This window comes from Triturus cristatus, chromosome 6 (assembly GCF_964204655.1).
Source record: "Triturus cristatus chromosome 6, aTriCri1.1, whole genome shotgun sequence".
NCBI classification, from domain to species: Eukaryota; Metazoa; Chordata; class Amphibia; order Caudata; family Salamandridae; genus Triturus; species Triturus cristatus.
This window is the reverse complement of record NC_140589.1, coordinates 1,350,836,136-1,350,860,053: the sequence shown is the minus strand read 5'-3', so window position 1 is coordinate 1,350,860,053 and position 23,918 is coordinate 1,350,836,136. Positions and strand designations below refer to the sequence as shown.

General features: G+C 39.1%; 1 protein-coding gene across 1 annotated transcript in view; it reads left to right on the top strand.

The window, feature by feature from the left end:
- Nucleotides 1–23,918, top strand: part of LOC146821409 (uncharacterized) — a 687,497-nt gene that overhangs the window by 655,693 nt on the left and 7,886 nt on the right. Inside the window, exons 17-21 of the mRNA XM_085609845.1 lie at nucleotides 2,151–2,279; nucleotides 6,549–6,677; nucleotides 10,948–11,076; nucleotides 15,347–15,475; nucleotides 19,746–19,874. Of these exons, the coding sequence (XP_085465971.1) occupies nucleotides 2,151–2,279; nucleotides 6,549–6,677; nucleotides 10,948–11,076; nucleotides 15,347–15,475; nucleotides 19,746–19,874 (645 nt within the window). The remainder of the gene's footprint in view (nucleotides 1–2,150; nucleotides 2,280–6,548; nucleotides 6,678–10,947; nucleotides 11,077–15,346; nucleotides 15,476–19,745; nucleotides 19,875–23,918) is intronic.

Genomic DNA, 23,918 nt, shown 5'->3' with positions numbered 1-23,918 from the left:
TAAAAAAAGTTGAGTGGGCCCCCCAACAAAGTACATTGAGGGCTCCCCCCCCCTTGACTCACTCAGAAGCTCTCTGGCCTGGAGACTGTACTAAGGAGGTGCCCTGGAGCTCAGGGCCCCTTGTACTGTGGGGGGCGTGGGGGCCTTTGTTACACCACTGCTATCCATCCAAGGTGCACCACCAGGCGGCCTCATCCAGTTGGCCTGATTTTGCAACAGCTCTTGTTATGTTCTTCTTCGCAACCGGGGCTTTCTATATCGTGCGAAGGAAATTCCTTGTTTCAAACCCCCTTGTGGAGCTTTGGATACCACTTTGCAGTGGTGATGTGAGGATGGTGACGGCATCAACAGTTCAAGGTGGAGTTACCATTACAGGAAACATTTAAATGAGCTGGAATGCGGATGCATTGCGATAACATCTCCATGAAGTCCCACAAGTCGCACCTTACTTATGTTGCATGGGGGTCTCACATCATATAAGAGAAAGTAAAAACCAGTGCATCTAAAGACTCTTGCGCCACTTAGTCCAAAATCACATCTTACGGTACCCTCATTGTGGTCTTGAAAGGGCCAACTGGATATGAATGTGACTTTAGGACTGAAACAAAAAACAACTTCAGCCCTGAGAATTGATAAGGTGAATTGTCAAGAACACCAAAAAAATAATACAAATACATGATTTTAACACTGAACATCATTTTTAAAAGAATGCTTGCTGCAAGAAAAGAGGACTTTCAATTCACTGTTGTTAACTCACCGCGTTGTACTAGAGGGACATAAAAATGGTATCATTGTGTGGATATGTTGTTTTTCTTCTCAGTGCTGATGGTAAGTGTCCTTTCTTATATTAGTTTGGACACTTTTATTTTCATAAAACTACTAAGGTAATACCTTTTACTATGAGCTGTAGATTAGGAGAAGGATGAAACATTGATTTTCTCATAATACATTTTTCTTATAGAATGTGTTGAAAGGTATTCGGGGATTAAATGAGAGGGATTATTTGAACTCTTCTCATTAAGGTATTTTATATAGAACCTGCCATCAGAGTTCAATAGAGCTACTTTATGAGCCATAGAGCAGTGATTTTGGTTGTCGTTTTAAATATGCTAGGATATTCAAGCTGTTAAAAATACCAAGTAAAAATGTAGAGACAAAACTAGTCTAGTCTATCATTTGCCTTTGATTTGAAAGTGCATCACAATGTTACTATCAATTTATTTTGAATTGTCAGTATGTACATGTGAGGTATCCCATGAAAGAAACAATTTTCTGAAAAAATATTTACTATAATAAAATGTGTTCAATTATCTTCAGAAAAGTATATTTGCTAACAACACTGTTGTGATGTCTTATATAGATCTAATGGCAATGCCTTGTGACAAAGCAGACCCAGTAATCTGTAGAACCCAATGTAGCTGTTCTGTTTCCAGCAACAAACATGAAATTGAAGACTTTTCACAAATATATTGCATTTTTCTTCATATGGAAAAACAGTCTCCCTGTGACTTTGCCATTTCGTACTTGTGCTCTTTGAAGACAGGGGCGCTCTAAGCACTTTCCCATAATTACTGCACCATTTACAAGCTGTTCAATAAGATATGAGTTTAGCTCTCCAGGTAGTTGTGAGAAAGAGTATTCCAATGGTTGAGTATAATAAAGAGGTTGTGACCATGCATCTTCCTCTATTTTGTTTGTATTTTCCCTGATATCTCTTGAAATTCTCTATACCCATCCCCTCTCTGCCACTTAAGAATGCAGGGTGACCCGCAAACTTTCTGAACGTATGCACTTTTGATACATATACATAAAAAAGACATTTCTTTGTTAATCTCTGCATTTTTATGAAGGTTTAAAATATGATCTATTTTTAAGTCTGACTAAAGTTCGTATCATTTGAACCAGATCACCTAAGAAATGGGCAGATCAATTTCATGCACCTTCCCAATGATTGATTGTGTTATGAAGACCACCTTCATGCAATACTCATTCTGTTTAATCTCTGATCTACTGGTTCTGTTAATTGAAATCTGAGTAATTAGTGTGCCCATCCAATGGGAGAATTGATATATGTTCATTTTAGTCCAGGTGCAATTCATTAGACATTATTGTGACTGCATATGTGTAAATGTTTTTATGGTTTCATTTAGAAATATCCTTCAGTCACTGAGAAAATCCATACACCGGAATTACAGAAAGAAATATATGTCACTGGAGCCAAAGAGTATAAACCTGAATCAGAACCTACTGAACCTTTAACCGCAACAGTTGCAGAGCAGGTAAAATTTACTCCATCTTCTTTTCCTTTCGCACTATTTATATTTAATGTAATACAAGTGAATTGATCAATGTGTAAGGTTTTATAAAGAACAAATAAAAACTGATGAAGTATTTTCACAATTTATACCAGTAACTTATGAGGTTGAAATTTGAAAGACATTCCAACAGTGGAATATGAGCAACCTCTCCTTAACTCCGGGATTAATATAGAAACCAGGCTGCCGACGCAATTAGGAAAAACATTTGCCTAAATGTATTTCATTACAAACACAAAACCTTGGGGGATCTCTCATCAAATAATATGAGGACATCCTAGCAGCAGGGATGGATGTAGTAAATAGTGTAGAACAAATGTTGAGGGATATGTTTCTTTTCCAATTTTAACAACCAGAAATCATTACTATGGCAGTTTTCAAACTGGGCGGAAGAGTCAAAATACAAAGGGAACTTCAAGTCCCACCACAAAAGGTTGGAGATTGGACTATAGGACATTCCTCCCTGAGATTGGTTTCTCAGAGAATCCAGGAATAGATTGAGAACAATTTGAAAATGATTCATCTGGCCTTCCATCCAGATTATATAAAGATTATATAAATTGCACAATTCAATCCTGAATTTCTAGTACAGTTGTTTCTTTAAATTTCATATTTTAGGGTTTGTAGATCCCAATGATGGAATTCTGTATTGTTGGACGTTGGCCCACTCTCTAGGGTAACCCCAAACCTTTTGCCTTCACCCGTCCTATTTTCCTTAATTTGTTTTAGTTGCGTTTAGGACTTTGTGCACTTTACCACTGCTAACCAGTGTTAAAGTGGTTGTGCTCAGTCAATAAAACATTGTAAAATTGCCTCAGACCTGATTGGCGTCTTTAGTTTACTTTTAATACCCTAGTAAAGAGGTATATTATATACCCAGGGCTTCTAAAGTAAATGCTACATATGTAGTTGCAGCTTATTATAACCCCCTTGCCAAGCCTTAAACTCCTTTTACTGCTTATACATCACCCCTAAGGTAGGCCCTAGGTAGTGCATAGTGCAGGGTGCATTGTAATTAAAATGTTGGACATGTACTTTTAAGTTTTACTTACCCTGGTGGTGAAAGATTCCTAAACTCGCTTTTCCTTACTGTGAGACCTACTTTTCCCATGGTATAAGATTGAGTTGCCTTATTACATTTAATAAGTGCTAGCATTTGAGTGGGAAGAGGTGAACATTTCATTGGTGTCTGAGAAAATGGAATTGCAATTCCTCTTTAATGGTACAGTCAGATGTTAAGTTACAAGTTTGAAAATTCCACGCTTAGAAAGTTCTCATATTCCTTCCCTAACCATTTGGTGCCTCCAGTACGTTTTGTGTTACATGACAGGGTCTAGTTGGCTATTGGACATTGTTTATTTCTCCCAGGCAGCCAGCCTCACAATTGAGGGATTATGTGTGACTGGATAGGCCATGAACTGGCAGATTGAGGGAGCTGGGCAGAGCCCCACTTTGAACTGAATAGGCTGTGCTCAGCCTTCACACAAAGGACTTGTCATCCTTGCATTCTTCATACAGACAGCCAGGGAAGGGGAAGGAGTACACCTTAAGGATTTCAAAGGGAATTCTCTACTAACGCTTCCTACTTCAACAAAGGCACAAGTATAAAAATAGGACCCTTAGACCCACTCTTCAGTTCACTATCGAACCTGCGTAACAACTTTCGGTGGACTGTCTGCTTGTGTGGCCAGCTGTGTACTCCACAGGACTACTTTGTTGCACCTGGAAGAACTGCTGTGCTGCCGGGAGTCTGCCTTGAACCATCAAAGGCCCATCCTGCTGCTTAAGCCTTGTTCCACTTCTTGAACCCAGGACTACCAGAGTGACTTCAATGGCTAGTTTGCTGGCCACCTAATCAGAGGTTCAGGGACAGAAACGGTTTCAACTAACTGAACCCACATATTGACTCAGTCTGAATGAGTCATAACCCCCTCTAGGTGGTGCCCTTCCAGGCCTGGACTGTAATGTTAAAGGTTCCCAGATAGCCAAAACACACATTTGGGAGTTAAAAAATGTTTGACTGAAAACTACTCTGAGAACCAAAAGGAGCCTGGGACCAACCTGCTTGCCTATCCACCAGTGACGTAAAAAAAGTTGAGTGGGCCCCCCAACAAAGTACATTGAGGGCTCCCCCCCTTGACTCACTCAGAAGCTCTCTGGCCTGGAGACTGTACTAAGGAGGTGCCCTGGAGCTCAGGGCCCCTTGTACTGTGGGGGGCATGGGGGCCTTTGTTACACCACTGCTATCCATCCAAGGTGCACCACCAGGCGGCCTCATCCAGTTGGCCTGATTTCGCAACAGCTCTTGTTATGTTCTTCTTCGCAACCGGGGCTTTCTATATCGTGCAAAGGAAATTCCTTGTTTCAAACCCCCTTGTGGAGCTTTGGATACCACTTTGCAGTGGTGATGTGAGGATGGTGACGGCATCAACAGTTCAAGGTGGAGTTACCATTACAGGAAACATTGAAATGAGCTGGAATGCGGATGCATTGCGATAACATCTCCATGAAGTCCCACAAGTCGCACCTTACTTATGTTGCATGGGGGTCTCACATCATATAAGAGAAAGTAAAAACCAGTGCATCTAAAGACTCTTGCGCCACTTAGTCCAAAATCACATCTTACGGTACCCTCAGTGTGGTCTTGAAAGGGCAAACTGGATATGAATGTGACTTTAGGACTGAAACAAAAAACAACTTCAGCCCTGAGAATTGATAAGGTGAATTGTCAAGAACACCAAAAAAATAATACAAATACATGATTTTAACACTGAACATCATTTTTAAAAGAATGCTTGCTGCAAGAAAAGAGGACTTTCAATTCACTGTTGTTAACTCACCGCGTTGTACTAGAGGGACATAAAAATGGTATCATTGTGTGGATATGTTGTTTTTCTTCTCAGTGCTGATGGTAAGTGTCCTTTCTTATATTAGTTTGGACACTTTTATTTTCATAAAACTACTAAGGTAATACCTTTTACTATGAGCTGTAGATTAGGAGAAGGATGAAACATTGATTTTCTCATAATACATTTTTCTTATAGAATGTGTTGAAAGGTATTCGGGGATTAAATGAGAGGGATTATTTGAACTCTTCTCATTAAGGTATTTTATATAGAACCTGCCATCAGAGTTCAATAGAGCTACTTTATGAGCCATAGAGCAGTGATTTTGGTTGTCGTTTTAAATATGCTAGGATATTCAAGCTGTTAAAAATACCAAGTAAAAATGTAGAGACAAAACTAGTCTAGTCAATCATTTGCCTTTGATTTGAAAGTGCATCACAATGTTACTATCAATTTATTTTGAATTGTCAGTATGTACATGTGAGGTATCCCATGAAAGAAACAATTTTCTGAAAAAATATTTACTATAATAAAATGTGTTCAATTATCTTCAGAAAAGTATATTTGCTAACAACACTGTTGTGATGTCTTATATAGATCTAATGGCAATGCCTTGTGACAAAGCAGACCCAGTAATCTGTAGAACCCAATGTAGCTGTTCTGTTTCCAGCAACAAACATGAAATTGAAGACTTTTCACAAATATATTGCATTTTTCTTCATATGGAAAAACAGTCTCCCTGTGACTTTGCCATTTCGTATTTGTGCTCTTTGAAGACAGGGGCGCTCTAAGCACTTCTCCATAATTACTGCACCATTTACAAGCTGTTCAATAAGATATGAGTTTAGCTCTCCAGGTAGTTGTGAGAAAGAGTATTCCAATGGCTGAGTATAATAAAGAGCTTGTGACTATGCATCTTCCTCTATTTTGTTTGTATTTTCCCTGATATCTCTTGAAATTCTCTATACCCATCCCCTCTCTGCCACTTAAGAATGCAGGGTGACCCGCAAACTTTCTGAACGTATGCACTTTTGATACATATACATAAAAATACATTTCTTTGTTAATCTCTGCATTTTTATGAAGGGTTTAAAATATGATCTATTTTTAAGTCTGACTAAAGTTCGTATCATTTGAACCAGATCACCTAAGAAATGGGCAGATCAATTTCATGCACCTTCCCAATGATTGATTGTGTTATGAAGACCACCTTCATGCAATACTCATTCTGTTTAATCTCTGATCTACTTGTTCTGTTAATTGAAATCTGAGTAATTAGTGTGCCCATCCAATGGGAGAATTGATATATGTTCATTTTAGTCCAGGTGCAATTCATTAGACATTATTGTGACTGCATATGTGTAAATGTTTTTATGGTTTCATTTAGAAATATCCTTCAGTCACTGAGAAAATCCATACACCGGAATTACAGAAAGAAATATATGTCACTGGAGCCAAAGAGTATAAACCTGAATCAGAACCTACTGAACCTTTAACCGCAACAGTTGCAGAGCAGGTAAAATTTACTCCATCTTCTTTTCCTTTCGCACTATTTATATTTAATGTAATACAAGTGAATTGATCAATGTGTAAGGTTTTATAAAGAACAAATAAAAACTGATGAAGTATTTTCACAATTTACACCAGTAACTTATGAGGTTGAAATTTGAAAGACATTCCAACAGTGGAATATGAGCAACCTCTCCTTAACTCCGGGATTAATATAGAAACCAGGCTGCCGACGCAATTAGGAAAAACATTTGCCTAAATGTATTTCATTACAAACACAAAACCTTGGGGCATCTCTCATCAAATAATATGAGGACATCCTAGCAGCAGGGATGGATGTAGTAAATAGTGTAGAACAAATGTTGAGGGATATGTTTCTTTTCCAATTTTAACAACCAGAAATCATTACTATGGCAGTTTTCAAACTGGGCGGAAGAGTCAAAATACAAAGGGAACTTCAAGTCCCACCACAAAAGGTTGGAGATTGGACTATAGGACATTCCTCCCTGAGATTGGTTTCTCAGAGAATCCAGGAATAGATTGAGAACAATTTGAAAATGATTCATCTGGCCTTCCATCCAGATTATATAAAGATTATATAAATTGCACAATTCAATCCTGAAAGTCTAGTACAGTTGTTTCTTTAAATTTCATATTTTAGGGTTTGTAGATCCCAATGATGGAATTCTGTATTGTTTGACGTTGGCCCACTCTTTAGGGTAACCCCAAACCTTTTGCCTTCACCCGTCCTATTTTCCTTAATTTGTTTTAGTTGCGTTTAGGACTTTGTGCACTTTACCACTGCTAACCAGTGTTAAAGTGGTTGTGCTCAGTCAATAAAACATTGTAAAATTGCCTCAGACCTGATTGGCGTCTTTAGTTTACTTTTAATACCCTAGTAAAGAGGTATATTATATACCCAGGGCTTCTAAAGTAAATGCTACATATGTAGTTGCAGCTTATTATAACCCCCTTGCCAAGCCTTAAACTCCTTTTACTGCGTATACATCACCCCTAAGGTAGGCCCTAGGTAGTGCATAGTGCAGGGTGCATTGTAATTAAAATGTTGGACATGTACTTTTAAGTTTTACTTACCCTGGTGGTGAAAGATTCCTAAACTCGCTTTTCCTTACTGTGAGACCTACTTTTCCCATGGTATAAGATTGAGTTGCCTTATTACATTTAATAAGTGCTAGCATTTGAGTGGGAAGAGGTGAACATTTCATTGGTGTCTGAGAAAATGGAATTGCAATTCCTCTTTAATGGTACAGTCAGATGTTAAGTTACAAGTTTGAAAATTCCACGCTTAGAAAGTTCTCATATTCCTTTCCTAACCATTTGGTGCCTCCAGTACGTTTTGGGTTACATGACAGGGTCTTTTTGGCTATTGGACATTGTTTATTTCTCCCAGGCAGCCAGCCTCACAATTGAGGGATTATGTGTGACTGGATAGGCCATGAACTGGCAGATTGAGGGAGCTGGGCAGAGCCCCACTTTGAACTGAATAGGCTGTGCTCAGCCTTCACACAAAGGACTTGTCATCCTTGCATTCTTCATACAGACAGCCAGGGAAGGGGAAGGAGTACACCTTAAGGATTTCAAAGGGAATTCTCTACTAACGCTTCCTACTTCAACAAAGGCACAAGTATAAAAATAGGACCCTTAGACCCACTCTTCAGTTCACTATCGAACCTGCGTAACAACTTTCTGTGGACTGTCTGCTTGTGTGGCCAGCTGTGTACTCCACAGGACTACTTTGTTGCACCTGGAAAAACTGCTGTGCTGCCGGGAGTCTGCCTAGAACCATCAAAGGCCCATCCTGCTGCTTAAGCCTTGTTCCACTTCTTGAACCCAGGACTACCAGAGTGACTTCAATGGCTAGTTTGCTGGCCACCTAATCAGAGGTTCAGGGACAGAAACGGTTTCAACTACCTGAACCCACATATTGACTCAGTCTGAATGAGTCATAACCCCCTCTAGGTGGTGCCCTTCCAGGCCTGGACTGTAATGTTAAAGGTTTCCAGATAGCCAAAACACACATTTGGGAGTTAAAAAATGTTTGACTGAAAACTACTCTGAGAACCAAAAGGAGCCTGGGACCAACCTGCTTGCCTATCCACCAGTGACGTAAAAAAAGTTGAGTGGGCCCCCCAACAAAGTACATTGAGGGCTCCCCCCCTTGACTCACTCAGAAGCTCTCTGGCCTGGAGACTGTACTAAGGAGGTGCCCTGGAACTCAGGGCCCCTTGTACTGTGGGGGGCGTGGGGGCCTTTGTTACACCACTGCTATCCATCCAAGATGCACCACCAGGCGGCCTCATCCAGTTGGCCTGATTTCGCAACAGCTCTTGTTGTGTTCTTCTTCGCAACCGGGGCTTTCTATATCATGCGAAGGAAATTCCTTGTTTCAAACCCCCTTGTGGAGCTTTGGATACCACTTTGCAGTGGTGATGTGAGGATGGTGACGGCATCAACAGTTCGAGGTGGAGTTACCATTACAGGAAACATTGAAATGAGCTGGAATGCGGATGCATTGCGATAACATCTCCATGAAGTCCCACAAGTCGCACCTTACTTATGTTGCATGGGGGTCTCACATCATATAAGAGAAAGTAAAAACCAGTGCATCTAAAGACTCTTGCGCCACTTAGTCCAAAATCACATCTTACGGTACCCTCAGTGTGGTCTTGAAAGGGCAAACTGGATATGAATGTGACTTTAGGACTGAAACAAAAAACAACTTCAGCCCTGAGAATTGATAAGGTGAATTGTAAAGAACACCAAAAAAATAATACAAATACATGATTTTAACACTGAATATCATTTTTAAAAGAATGCTTGCTGCAAGAAAAGAGGACTTTCAATTCACTGTTGTTAACTCACCGCGTTGTACTAGAGGGACATAAAAATGGTATCATTGTGTGGATATGTTGTTTTTCTTCCCAGTGCTGATGGTAAGTGTCCTTTCTTATATTAGTTTGGACACTTTTATTTTCATAAAACTACTAAGGTAATACTTTTTACTATGATCTGTAGATTAGGAGAAGGATGAAACATTGATTTTCTCATAATACATTTTTCTTATAGAATGTGTTGAAAGGTATTCGGGGATTAAATGAGAGGGATTATTTGAACTCTTCTCATTAAGGTATTTTATATAGAACTTGCCATCAGAGTTCTATAGAGCTACTTTATGAGCCATAGAGCAGTGATTTTGGTTGTCGTTTTAAATATGCTAGGATATTCAAGCTGTTAAAAATACCAAGTAAAAATGTAGAGACTAAACTAGTCTAGTCTATCATTTGCCTTTGATTTGAAAGTGCATCACAATGTTACTATCAATTTATTTTGAATTGTCAGTATGTACATGTGAGGTATCCCATGAAAGAAACAATTTTCTGAAAAAATATTTACTATTATAAAATGTGTTCAATTATCTTCAGAAAAGTATATTTGCTAACAACACTGTTGTGATGTCTTATATAGATCTAATGGCAATGCCTTGTGACAAAGCAGACCCAGTAATCTGTAGAACCCAATGTAGCTGTTCTGTTTCCAGCAACAAACATGAAATTGAAGAATTTTCACAAATATATTGCATTTTTCTTCATATGGAAAAACAGTCTCCCTGTGACTTTGCCATTTCGTATTTGTGCTCTTTGAAGACAGGGGCGCTCTAAGCACTTTCCCATAATTACTGCGCCATTTACAAGCTGTTCAATAAGATGTGAGTTTAGCTCTCCAGGTAGTTGTGAGAAAGAGTATTCCAGTGGTTGAGTATAATAAAGAGGTTGTGACTATGCATCTTCCTCTATTTTGTTTGTATTTTCCCTGATATCTCTTGAAATTCTCTATACCCATCCCCTCTCTGCCACTTAAGAATGCCGGGTGACCCGCAAACTTTCTGAACGTATGCACTTTTGATACATATACATAAAAAAGACATTTCTTTGTTAATCTCTGCATTTTTATGAAGGGTTTAAAATATGATCTATTTTTAAGTCTGACTAAAGTTCGTATCATTTGAACCCGATCACCTAAGAAATGGGCAGATCAATTTCATGCACCTTCCCAATGATGGATTGTGTTATGAAGACCACCTTCATGCAATACTCATTCTGTTCAATCTCTGATCTACTTGTTCTGTTAATTGAAATCTGAGTAATTAGTGTGCCCATCCAATGGGAGAATTGATATATGTTCATTTTAGTCCAGGTGCAATTCATTAGACATTATTGTGACTACATATGTGTAAATGTTTTTATGGTTTCATTTAGAAATATCCTTCAGTCACTGAGAAAATCCATACACCGGAATTACAGAAAGAAATATATGTCACTGGAGCCAAAGAGTATAAACCTGAATCAGAACCTACTGAACCTTTAACCGCAACAGTTGCAGAGCAGGTAAAATTTACTCCATCTTCTTTTCCTTTCGCACTATTTATATTTAATGTAATACAAGTGAATTGATCAATGTGTAAGGTTTTATAAAGAACAAATAAAAACTGATGAAGTATTTTCACAATTTACACCAGTAACTTATGAGGTTGAAATTTGAAAGACATTCCAACAGTGGAATATGAGCAACCTCTCCTTAACTCCGGGATTAATATAGAAACCAGGCTGCCGACGCAATTAGGAAAATCATTTGCCTAAATGTATTTCATTATAAACACAAAACCTTGGGGCATCTCTCATCAAATAATATGAGGACATCCTCGCAGCAGGGATGGATGTAGTAAATAGTGTAGAACAAATGTTGAGGGATATGTTTCTTTTCCAATTTTAACAACCAGAAATCATTACTATGGCAGTATTCAAACTGGGCGGAAAAATCAAAATACAAAGGGAACTTCAAGTCCCACCAAAAAAGGTTGGAGATTGGACTATAGGACATTCCTCCCAGAGATTGGTTTCTCAGAGAATCCAGGAATAGATTGAGAACAATTTGAAAATGATTCATCTGGTCTTCCATCCAGATTATATAAAGATTATATAAATTGCACAATTCAATCCTGAATGTCTAGTACAGTTGTTTCTTTAAATTTCATATTTTAGGGTTTGTAGATCCCAATGATGGAATTCTGTATTGTTGGACATTGACCCACTCTCTAGGGTAACCCCAAACCTTTTGCCTTCACCCGTCCTATTTTCCTTAATTTGTTTTAGTTGCGTTTAGGACTTTGTGCACTTTACCACTGCTAACCAGTGTTAAAGTGGTTGTGCTCAGTCAATAAAACATTGTAAAATTGCCTCAGACCTGATTGGCGTCTTTAGTTTACTTTTAATACCCTAGTAAAGAGGTAAATTATATACCCAGGGCTTCTAAAGTAAATGCTACATATGTCGTTGCAGCTTATTATAACCCCCTTGCCAAGCCTTAAACTCCTTTTATTGCTTATACATCACCCCTAAGGTAGGCCCTAGGTAGTGCATTGTGCAGGGTGCATTGTAATTAAAATGTTGGACATGTACTTTTAAGTTTTACTTACCCTGCTGGTGAAAGATTCCTAAACTAGCTTTTCCTTACTGTGAGACCTACTTTTCCCATGGTATAAGATTGAGTTGCCTTATTACATTTAATAAGTGCTAGCATTTGAGTGGGAAGAGGTGAACATTTCATTGGTGTCTGAGAAAATGGAATTGCAATTCCTCTTTAATGGTACAGTCAGATGTTAAGTTACAAGTTTGAAAATTCCACGCTTAGAAAGTTCTCATATTCCTTCCCTAACCATTTGGTGCCTCCAGTACGTTTTGGGTTACATGACAGGGTCTAGTTGGCTATTGGACATTGTTTATTTCTCCCAGGCAGCCAGCCTCACAATTGAGGGATTATGTGTGACTGGATAGGCCATGAACTGGCAGATTGAGGGAGCTGGGCAGAGCCCCACTTTGAACTGAATAGGCTGTGCTCAGCCTTCACACAAAGGACTGGTCATCCTTGCATTCTTCATACAGACAGCCAGGGAAGGGGAAGGAGTACACCTTAAGGATTTCAAAGGGAATTCTCTACTAACGCTTCCTACTTCAACAAAGGCACAAGTATAAAAATAGGACCCTTAGACCCACTCTTCAGTTCACTATCGAACCTGCGTAACGACTTTCTGTGGACTGTCTGCTTGTGTGGCCAGCTGTGTACTCCACAGGACTACTTTGTTGCACCTGAAAGAACTGCTGTGCTGCCGGGTGTCTGCCTTGAACCATCAAAGGCCCATCCTGCTGCTTAAGCCTTGTTCCACTTCTTGAACCCAGGACTACCAGAGTGACTTCAATGGCTAGTTTGCTGGCCACCTAATCAGAGGTTCAGGGACAGAAACGGTTTCAACTACCTGAACCCACATATTTACTCAGTCTGAATGAGTCATAACCCCCTCTAGGTGGTGCCCTTCCAGGCCTGGACTGTAATGTTAAAGGTTCCCAGATAGCCAAAACACACATTTGGGAGTTAAAAAATGTTTGACTGAAAACTACTCTGAGAACCAAAAGGAGCCTGGGACCAACCTGCTTGCCTATCCACCAGTGACGTAAAAAAAGTTGATTGGGCCCCCCAACAAAGTACATTGAGGGCTCCCCCCCTTGACTCACTCAGAAGCTCTCTGGCCTGGAGACTGTACTAAGGAGGTGCCCTGGAGCTCAGGGCCCCTTGTACTGTGGGGGGCGTGGGGGCCTTTGTTACACCACTGCTATCCATCCAAGGTGCACCACCAGGCGGCCTCATCCAGTTGGCCTGATTTCGCAACAGCTCTTGTTATGTTCTTCTTCGCAACCGGGGCTTTCTATATCGTGCAAAGGAAATTCCTTGTTTCAAACCCCCTTGTGGAGCTTTGGATACCACTTTGCAGTGGTGATGTGAGGATGGTGACTGCATCAACAGTTCGAGGTGGAGTTACCATTACAGGAAACATTGAAATGAGCTGGAATGCGGATGCATTGCGATAACATCTCCATGAAGTCCCACAAGTCGCACCTTACTTATGTTGCATGGGGGTCTCACATCATATAAGAGAAAGTAAAAACCAGTGCATCTAAAGACTCTTGCGCCACTTAGTCCAAAATCACATCTTACGGTACCCTCAGTGTGGTCTTGAAAGGGCAAACTGGATATGAATGTGACTTTAGGACTGAAACAAAAAACAACTTCAGCCCTGAGAATTGATAAGGTGAATTGTAAAGAACACCAAAAAAATAATACAAATACATGATTTTAACACTGAACATCATTTTTAAAAGAATGCTTGCTGCAAGAAAAGAGGACTTTCAATTCACTGTTGTTAACTCACCGCGTTGTACTAGAGGGACATAAAAATGGTATCATTGTGTGGATATGTTGTTTTTCTTCCCAGTGCTGATGGTAAGTGTCCTTTCTTATATTAGTTTGGACACTTTTATTTTCATAAAACTACTAAGGTAATACTTTTTACTATGATCTGTAGATTAGGAGAAGGATGAAACATTGATTTTCTCATAATACATTTTTCTTATAGAATGTGTTGAAAAGTATTCGGGGATTAAATGAGAGGGATTATTTGAACTCTTCTCATTAAGGTATTTTATATAGAACCTGCCATCAGAGTTCAATAGAGCTACTTTATGAGCCATAGAGCAGTGATTTTGGTTGTCGTTTTAAATATGCTAGGATATTCAAGCTGTTAAAAATACCAAGTAAAAATGTAGAGACAAAACTAGTCTAGTCTATCATTTGCCTTTGATTTGAAAGTGCATCACAATGTTACTATCAATTTATTTTGAATTGTCAGTATGTACATGTGAGGTATCCCATGAAAGAAACAATTTTCTGAAAAAATATTTACTATTATGAAATGTGTTCAATTATCTTCAGAAAAGTATATTTGCTAACAACACTGTTGTGATGTCTTATATAGATCTAATGGCAATGCCTTGTGACAAAGCAGACCCAGTAATCTGTAGAACCCAATGTAGCTGTTCTGTTTCCAGCAACAAACATGAAATTGAAGACTTTTCACAAATATATTGCATTTTTCTTCATATGGAAAAACAGTCTCCCTGTGACTTTGCCATTTCGTATTTGTGCTCTTTGAAGACAGGGGCGCTCTAAGCACTTTCCCATAATTACTGCGCCATTTACAAGCTGTTCAATAAGATGTGAGTTTAGCTCTCCAGGTAGTTGTGAGAAAGAGTATTCCAGTGGTTGAGTATAATAAAGAGGTTGTGACTATGCATCTTCCTCTATTTTGTTTGTATTTTCCCTGATATCTCTTGAAATTCTCTATACCCATCCCCTCTCTGCCACTTAAGAATGCAGGGTGACCCGCAAACTTTCTGAACGTATGCACTTTTGATACATATACATAAAAAAGACATTTCTTTGTTAATCTCTGCATTTTTATGAAGGGTTTAAAATATGATCTATTTTTAAGTCTGACTAAAGTTCGTATCATTTGAACCCGCTCACCTAAGAAATGGGCAGATCAATTTCATGCACCTTCCCAATGATGGATTGTGTTATGAAGACCACCTTCATGCAATACTCATTCTGTTCAATCTCTGATCTACTTGTTCTGTTAATTGAAATCTGAGTAATTACTGTGCCCATCCAATGGGAGAATTGATATATGTTCATTTTAGTCCAGGTGCAATTCATTAGACATTATTGTGACTACATATGTGTAAATGTTTTTATGGTTTCATTTAGAAATATCCTTCAGTCACTGAGAAAATCCATACACCGGAATTACAGAAAGAAATATATGTCACTGGAGCCAAAGAGTATAAACCTGAATCAGAACCTACTGAACCTTTAACCGCAACAGTTGCAGAGCAGGTAAAATTTACTCCATCTTCTTTTCCTTTCGCACTATTTATATTTAATGTAATACAAGTGAATTGATCAATGTGTAAGGTTTTATAAAGAACAAATAAAAACTGATGAAGTATTTTCACAATTTACACCAGTAACTTATGAGGTTGAAATTTGAAAGACATTCCAACAGTGGAATATGAGCAACCTCTCCTTAACTCCGGGATTAATATAGAAACCAGGCTGCCGACGCAATTAGGAAAATCATTTGCCTAAATGTATTTCATTATAAACACAAAACCTTGGGGCATCTCTCATCAAATAATATGAGGACATCCTCGCAGCAGGGATGGATGTAGTAAATAGTGTAGAACAAATGTTGAGGGATATGTTTCTTTTCCAATTTTAACAACCAGAAATCATTACTATGGCAGTATTCAAACTGGGCGGAAAAATCAAAATACAAAGGGAACTTCAAGTCCCACCAAAAAAGGTTGGAGATTGGACTATAGGACATTCCTCCCAGAGATTGGTTTCTCAGAGAATCCAGGAATAGATTGAGAACAATTTGAAAATGATTCATCTGGTCTTCCATCCAGATTATATAAAGATTATATAAATTGCACAATTCAATCCTGAATGTCTAGTACAGTTGTTTCTTTAAATTTCATATTTTAGGGTTTGTAGATCCCAATGATGGAATTCTGTATTGTTGGACATTGACCCACTCTCTAGGGTAACCCCAAACCTTTTGCCTTCACCCGTCCTATTTTCCTTAATTTGTTTTAGTTGCGTTTAGGACTTTGTGCACTTTACCACTGCTAACCAGTGTTAAAGTGGTTGTGCTCAGTCAATAAAACATTGTAAAATTGCCTCAGACCTGATTGGCGTCTTTAGTTTACTTTTAATACCCTAGTAAAGAGGTAAATTATATACCCAGGGCTTCTAAAGTAAATGCTACATATGTCGTTGCAGCTTATTATAACCCCCTTGCCAAGCCTTAAACTCCTTTTATTGCTTATACATCACCCCTAAGGTAGGCCCTAGGTAGTGCATTGTGCAGGGTGCATTGTAATTAAAATGTTGGACATGTACTTTTAAGTTTTACTTACCCTGCTGGTGAAAGATTCCTAAACTAGCTTTTCCTTACTGTGAGACCTACTTTTCCCATGGTATAAGATTGAGTTGCCTTATTACATTTAATAAGTGCTAGCATTTGAGTGGGAAGAGGTGAACATTTCATTGGTGTCTGAGAAAATGGAATTGCAATTCCTCTTTAATGGTACAGTCAGATGTTAAGTTACAAGTTTGAAAATTCCACGCTTAGAAAGTTCTCATATTCCTTCCCTAACCATTTGGTGCCTCCAGTACGTTTTGGGTTACATGACAGGGTCTAGTTGGCTATTGGACATTGTTTATTTCTCCCAGGCAGCCAGCCTCACAATTGAGGGATTATGTGTGACTGGATAGGCCATGAACTGGCAGATTGAGGGAGCTGGGCAGAGCCCCACTTTGAACTGAATAGGCTGTGCTCAGCCTTCACACAAAGGACTTGTCATCCTTGCATTCTTCATACAGACAGCCAGGGAAGGGGAAGGAGTACACCTTAAGGATTTCAAAGGGAATTCTCTACTAACGCTTCCTACTTCAACAAAGGCACAAGTATAAAAATAGGACCCTTAGACCCACTCTTCAGTTCACTATCGAACCTGCGTAACGACTTTCTGTGGACTGTCTGCTTGTGTGGCCAGCTGTGTACTCCACAGGACTACTTTGTTGCACCTGAAAGAACTGCTGTGCTGCCGGGTGTCTGCCTTGAACCATCAAAGGCCCATCCTGCTGCTTAAGCCTTGTTCCACTTCTTGAACCCAGGACTACCAGAGTGACTTCAATGGCTAGTTTGCTGGCCACCTAATCAGAGGTTCAGGGACAGAAACGGTTTCAACTACCTGAACCCACATATTTACTCAGTCTGAATGAGTCATAACCCCCTCTAGGTGGTGCCCTTCCAGGCCTGGACTGTAATGTTAAAGGTTCCCAGATAGCCAAAACACACATTTGGGAGTTAAAAAATGTTTGACTGAAAACTACTCTGAGAACCAAAAGGAGCCTGGGACCAACCTGCTTGCCTATCCACCAGTGACGTAAAAAAAGTTGATTGGGCCCCCCAACAAAGTACATTGAGGGCTCCCCCCCTTGACTCACTCAGAAGCTCTCTGGCCTGGAGACTGTACTAAGGAGGTGCCCTGGAGCTCAGGGCCCCTTGTACTGTGGGGGGCGTGGGGGCCTTTGTTACACCACTGCTATCCATCCAAGGTGCACCACCAGGCGGCCTCATCCAGTTGGCCTGATTTCGCAACAGCTCTTGTTATGTTCTTCTTCGCAACCGGGGATTTCTATATCGTGCAAAGGAAATTCCTTGTTTCAAACCCCCTTGTGGAGCTTTGGATACCACTTTGCAGTGGTGATGTGAGGATGGTGACTGCATCAACAGTTCGAGGTGGAGTTACCATTACAGGAAACATTGAAATGAGCTGGAATGCGGATGCATTGCGATAACATCTCCATGAAGTCCCACAAGTCGCACCTTACTTATGTTGCATGGGGGTCTCACATCATATAAGAGAAAGTAAAAACCAGTGCATCTAAAGACTCTTGCGCCACTTAGTCCAAAATCACATCTTACGGTACCCTCAGTGTGGTCTTGAAAGGGCAAACTGGATATGAATGTGACTTTAGGACTGAAACAAAAAACAACTTCAGCCCTGAGAATTGATAAGGTGAATTGTAAAGAACACCAAAAAAATAATACAAATACATGATTTTAACACTGAACATCATTTTTAAAAGAATGCTTGCTGCAAGAAAAGAGGACTTTCAATTCACTGTTGTTAACTCACCGCGTTGTACTAGAGGGACATAAAAATGGTATCATTGTGTGGATATGTTGTTTTTCTTCCCAGTGCTGATGGTAAGTGTCCTTTCTTATATTAGTTTGGACACTTTTATTTTCATAAAACTACTAAGGTAATACTTTTTACTATGATCTGTAGATTAGGAGAAGGATGAAACATTGATTTTCTCATAATACATTTTTCTTATAGAATGTGTTGAAAGGTATTCGGGGATTAAATGAGAGGGATTATTTGAACTCTTCTCATTAAGGTATTTTATATAGAACCTGCCATCAGAGTTCAATAGAGCTACTTTATGAGCCATAGAGCAGTGATTTTGGTTGTCGTTTTAAATATGCTAGGATATTCAAGCTGTTAAAAATACCAAGTAAAAATGTAGAGACAAAACTAGTCTAGTCTATTATTTGCCTTTGATTTGAAAGTGCATCACAATGTTACTATCAATTTATTTTGAATTGTCAGTATGTACATGTGAGGTATCCCATGAAAGAAACAATTTTCTGAAAAAATATTTACTATTATGAAATGTGTTCAATTATCTTCAGAAAAGTATATTTGCTAACAACACTGTTGTGATGTCTTATATAGATCTAATGGCAATGCCTTGTGACAAAGCAGACCCAGTAATCTGTAGAACCCAATGTAGCTGTTCTGTTTCCAGCAACAAACATGAAATTGAAGACTTTTCACAAATATATTGCATTTTTCTTCATATGGAAAAACAGTCTCCCTGTGACTTTGCCATTTCGTATTTGTGCTCTTTGAAGACAGGGGCGCTCTAAGCACTTTCCCATAATTACTGCACCATTTACAAGCTGTTCAATAAGATGTGAGTTTAGCTCTCCAGGTAGTTGTGAGAAAGAGTATTCCAATGGTTGAGTATAATAAAGAGGTTGTGACTATGCATCTTCCTCTATTTTGTTTGTATTTTCCCTGATATCTCTTGAAATTCTCTATACCCATCCCCTCTCTGCCACTTAAGAATGCAGGGTGACCCGCAAACTTTCTGAATTTATGCACTTTTGATACATATACATAAAAAAGACATTTCTTTGTTAATCTCTGCATTTTTATGAAGGGTTTAAAATATGATCCATTTTTAAGTCTGACTAAAGTTCGTATCATTTGAACCAGATCACCTAAGAAATGGGCAGATCAATTTCATGCACCTTCCCAATGATTGATTGTGTTATGAAGACCACCTTCATGCAATACTCATTCTGTTTAATCTCTGATCTACTTGTTCTGTTAATTGAAATCTGAGTAATTAGTGTGCCCATCCAATGGGAGAATTGATATATGTTCATTTTAGTCCAGGTGCAATTCATTAGACATTATTGTGACTGCATATGTGTAAATGTTTTTATGGTTTCATTTAGAAATATCCTTCAGTCACTGAGAAAATCCATACACCGGAATTACAGAAAGAAATATATGTCACTGGAGCCAAAGAGTATAAACCCGAATCAGAACCTACTGAACCTTTAACCGCAACAGTTGCAGAGCAGGTAAAATTTACTCCCTCTTCTTTTCCTTTCGCACTATTTATATTTAATGTAATACAAGTGAATTGATCAATGTGTAAGGTTTTATAAAGAACAAATAAAAACTGATGAAGTATTTTCACAATTTACACCAGTAACTTATGAGGTTGAAATTTGAAAGACATTCCAACAGTGGAATATGTGCAACCTCTCCTTAACTCCGGGATTAATATAGAAACCAGGCTGCCGACGCAATTAGGAAAAACATTTGCCTAAATGTATTTCATTACAAACACAAAACCTTGGGGCATCTCTCATCAAATAATATGAGTACATCCTAGAAGCAGGGATGGATGTAGTAAATAGTGTAGAACAAATGTTGAGGGATATGTTTCTTTTCCAATTTTAACAACCAGAAATCATTACTATGGCAGTTTTCAAACTGGGCGGAATAGTCAAAATACAAAGGGAACTTGAAGTCCCACCAAAAAAGGTTGGAGATTGGACTATAGGACATTCCTCCCAGAGATTGGTTTCTCAGAGAATCCAGGAATAGATTGAGAACAATTTGAAAATGATTCATCTGGTCTTCCATCCAGATTATATAAAGATTATATAAATTGCACAATTCAATCCTGAATGTCTAGTACAGTTGTTTCTTTACATTTCATATTTTAGGGTTTGTAGATCCCAATGATGGAATTCTGTATTGTTTGACGTTGGCCCACTCTTTAGGGTAACCCCAAACCTTTTGCCTTCACCCGTCCTATTTTCCTTAATTTGTTTTAGTTGCGTTTAGGACTTTGTGCACTTTACCACTGCTAACCAGTGTTAAAGTGGTTGTGCTCAGTCAATAAAACATTGTAAAATTGCCTCAGACCTGATTGGCGTCTTTAGTTTACTTTTAATACCCTAGTAAAGAGGTATATTATATACCCAGGGCTTCTAAAGTAAATGCTACATATGTAGTTGCAGCTTATTATAACCCCCTTGCCAAGCCTTAAACTCCTTTTACTGCTTATACATCACCCCTAAGGTAGGCCCTAGGTAGTGCATAGTGCAGGGTGCATTGTAATTAAAATGTTGGACATGTACTTTTAAGTTTTACTTACCCTGGTGGTGAAAGATTCCTAAACTCGCTTTTCCTTACTGTGAGACCTACTTTTCCCATGGTATAAGATTGAGTTGCCTTATTACATTTAATAAGTGCTAGCATTTGAGTGGGAAGAGGTGAACATTTCATTGGTGTCTGAGAAAATGGAATTGCAATTCCTCTTTAATGGTACAGTCAGATGTTAAGTTACAAGTTTGAAAATTCCACGCTTAGAAAGTTCTCATATTCCTTTCCTAACCATTTGGTGCCTCCAGTACGTTTTGGGTTACATGACAGGGTCTATTTGGCTATTGGACATTGTTTATTTCTCCCAGGCAGCCAGCCTCACAATTGAGGGATTATGTGTGACTGGATAGGCCATGAACTGGCAGATTGAGGGAGCTGGGCAGAGCCCCACTTTGAACTGAATAGGCTGTGCTCAGCCTTCACACAAAGGACTTGTCATCCTTGCATTCTTCATACAGACAGCCAGGGAAGGGGAAGGAGTACACCTTAAGGATTTCAAAGGGAGTTCTCTACTAACGCTTCCTACTTCAACAAAGGCACAAGTATAAAAATAGGACCCTTAGACCCACTCTTCAGTTCACTATCGAACCTGCGTAACAACTTTCTGTGGACTGTCTGCTTGTGTGGCCAGCTGTGTACTCCACAGGACTACTTTGTTGCACCTGGAAAAACTGCTGTGCTGCCGGGAGTCTGCCTAGAACCATCAAAGGCCCATCCTGCTGCTTAAGCCTTGTTCCACTTCTTGAACCCAGGACTACCAGAGTGACTTTAATGGCTAGTTTGCTGGCCACCTAATCAGAGGTTCAGGGACAGAAACGGTTTCAACTACCTGAACCCACATATTGACTCAGTCTGAATGAGTCATAACCCCCTCTAGGTGGTGCCCTTCCAGGCCTGGACTGTAATGTTAAAGGTTTCCAGATAGCCAAAACACACATTTGGGAGTTAAAAAATGTTTGACTGAAAACTACTCTGAGAACCAAAAGGAGCCTGGGACCAACCTGCTTGCCTATCCACCAGTGACGTAAAAAAAGTTGAGTGGGCCCCCCAACAAAGTACATTGAGGGCTCCCCCCTTTGACTCACTCAGAAGCTCTCTGGCCTGGAGACTGTACTAAGGAGGTGCCCTGGAGCTCAGGGCCCCTTGTACTGTGGGGGGCGTGGGGGCCTTTGTTACACCACTGCTATCCATCCAAGGTGCACCACCAGGCGGCCTCATCCAGTTGGCCTGATTTCGCAACAGCTCTTGTTATGTTCTTCTTCGCAACCGGGGCTTTCTATATCGTGCAAAGGAAATTCCTTGTTTCAAACCCCCTTGTGGAGCTTTGGATACCACTTTGCAGTGGTGATGTGAGGATGGTGACTGCATCAACAGTTTGAGGTGGAGTTACCATTACAGGAAACATTGAAATGAGCTGGAATGCATTGCGATAACATCTCCATGAAGTCCCACAAGTCGCACCTTACTTATGTTGCATGGGGGTCTCACATCATATAAGAGAAAGTAAAAACCAGTGCATCTAAAGACTCTTGCGCCACTTAGTCCAAAATCACATCTTACGGTACCCTCAGTGTGGTCTTGAAAGGGCAAACTGGATATGAATGTGACTTTAGGACTGAAACAAAAAACAACTTCAGCCCTGAGAATTGATAAGGTGAATTGTCAAGAACACCAAAAAAATAATACAAATACATGATTTTAACACTGAACATCATTTTTAAAAGAATGCTTGCTGCAAGAAAAGAGGACTTTCAATTCACTGTTGTTAACTCACCGCGTTGTACTAGAGGGACATAAAAATGGTATCATTGTGTGGATATGTTGTTTTTCTTCCCAGTGCTGATGGTAAGTGTCCTTTCTTATATTAGTTTGGACACTTTTATTTTCATAAAACTACTAAGGTAATACTTTTTACTATGATCTGTAGATTAGGAGAAGGATGAAACATTGATTTTCTCATAATACATTTTTCTTATAGAATGTGTTGAAAGGTATTCGGGGATTAAATGAGAGGGATTATTTGAACTCTTCTCATTAAGGTATTTTATATAGAACCTGCCATCAGAGTTCAATAGAGCTACTTTATGAGCCATAGAGCAGTGATTTTGGTTGTCGTTTTAAATATGCTAGGATATTCAAGCTGTTAAAAATACCAAGTAAAAATGTAGAGACAAAACTAGTCTAGTCTATCATTTGCCTTTGATTTGAAAGTGCATCACAATGTTACTATCAATTTATTTTGAATTGTCAGTATGTACATGTGAGGTATCCCATGAAAGAAACAATTTTCTGAAAAAATATTTACTATTATGAAATGTGTTCAATTATCTTCAGAAAAGTATATTTGCTAACAACACTGTTGTGATGTCTTATATAGATCTAATGGCAATGCCTTGTTACAAAGCAGACCCAGTAATCTGTAGAACCCAATGTAGCTGTTCTGTTTCCAGCAACAAACATGAAATTGAAGACTTTTCACAAATATATTGCATTTTTCTTCATATGGAAAAACAGTCTCCCTGTGACTTTGCTATTTCGTATTTGTGCTCTTTGAAGACAGGGGCGCTCTAAGCACTTTCCCATAATTACTGCACCATTTACAAGCTGTTCAATAAGATGTGAGTTTAGCTCTCCAGGTAGTTGTGAGAAAGAGTATTCCAATGGTTGAGTATAATAAAGAGGTTGTGACTATGCATCTTCCTCTATTTTGTTTGTATTTTCCCTGATATCTCTTGAAATTCTCTATACCCATCCCCTCTCTGCCACTTAAGAATGCAGGGTGACCCGCAAACTTTCTGAATTTATGCACTTTTGATACATATACATAAAAAAGACATTTCTTTGTTAATCTCTGCATTTTTATGAAGGGTTTAAAATATGATCCATTTTTAAGTCTGACTAAAGTTCGTATCATTTGAACCAGATCACCTAAGAAATGGGCAGATCAA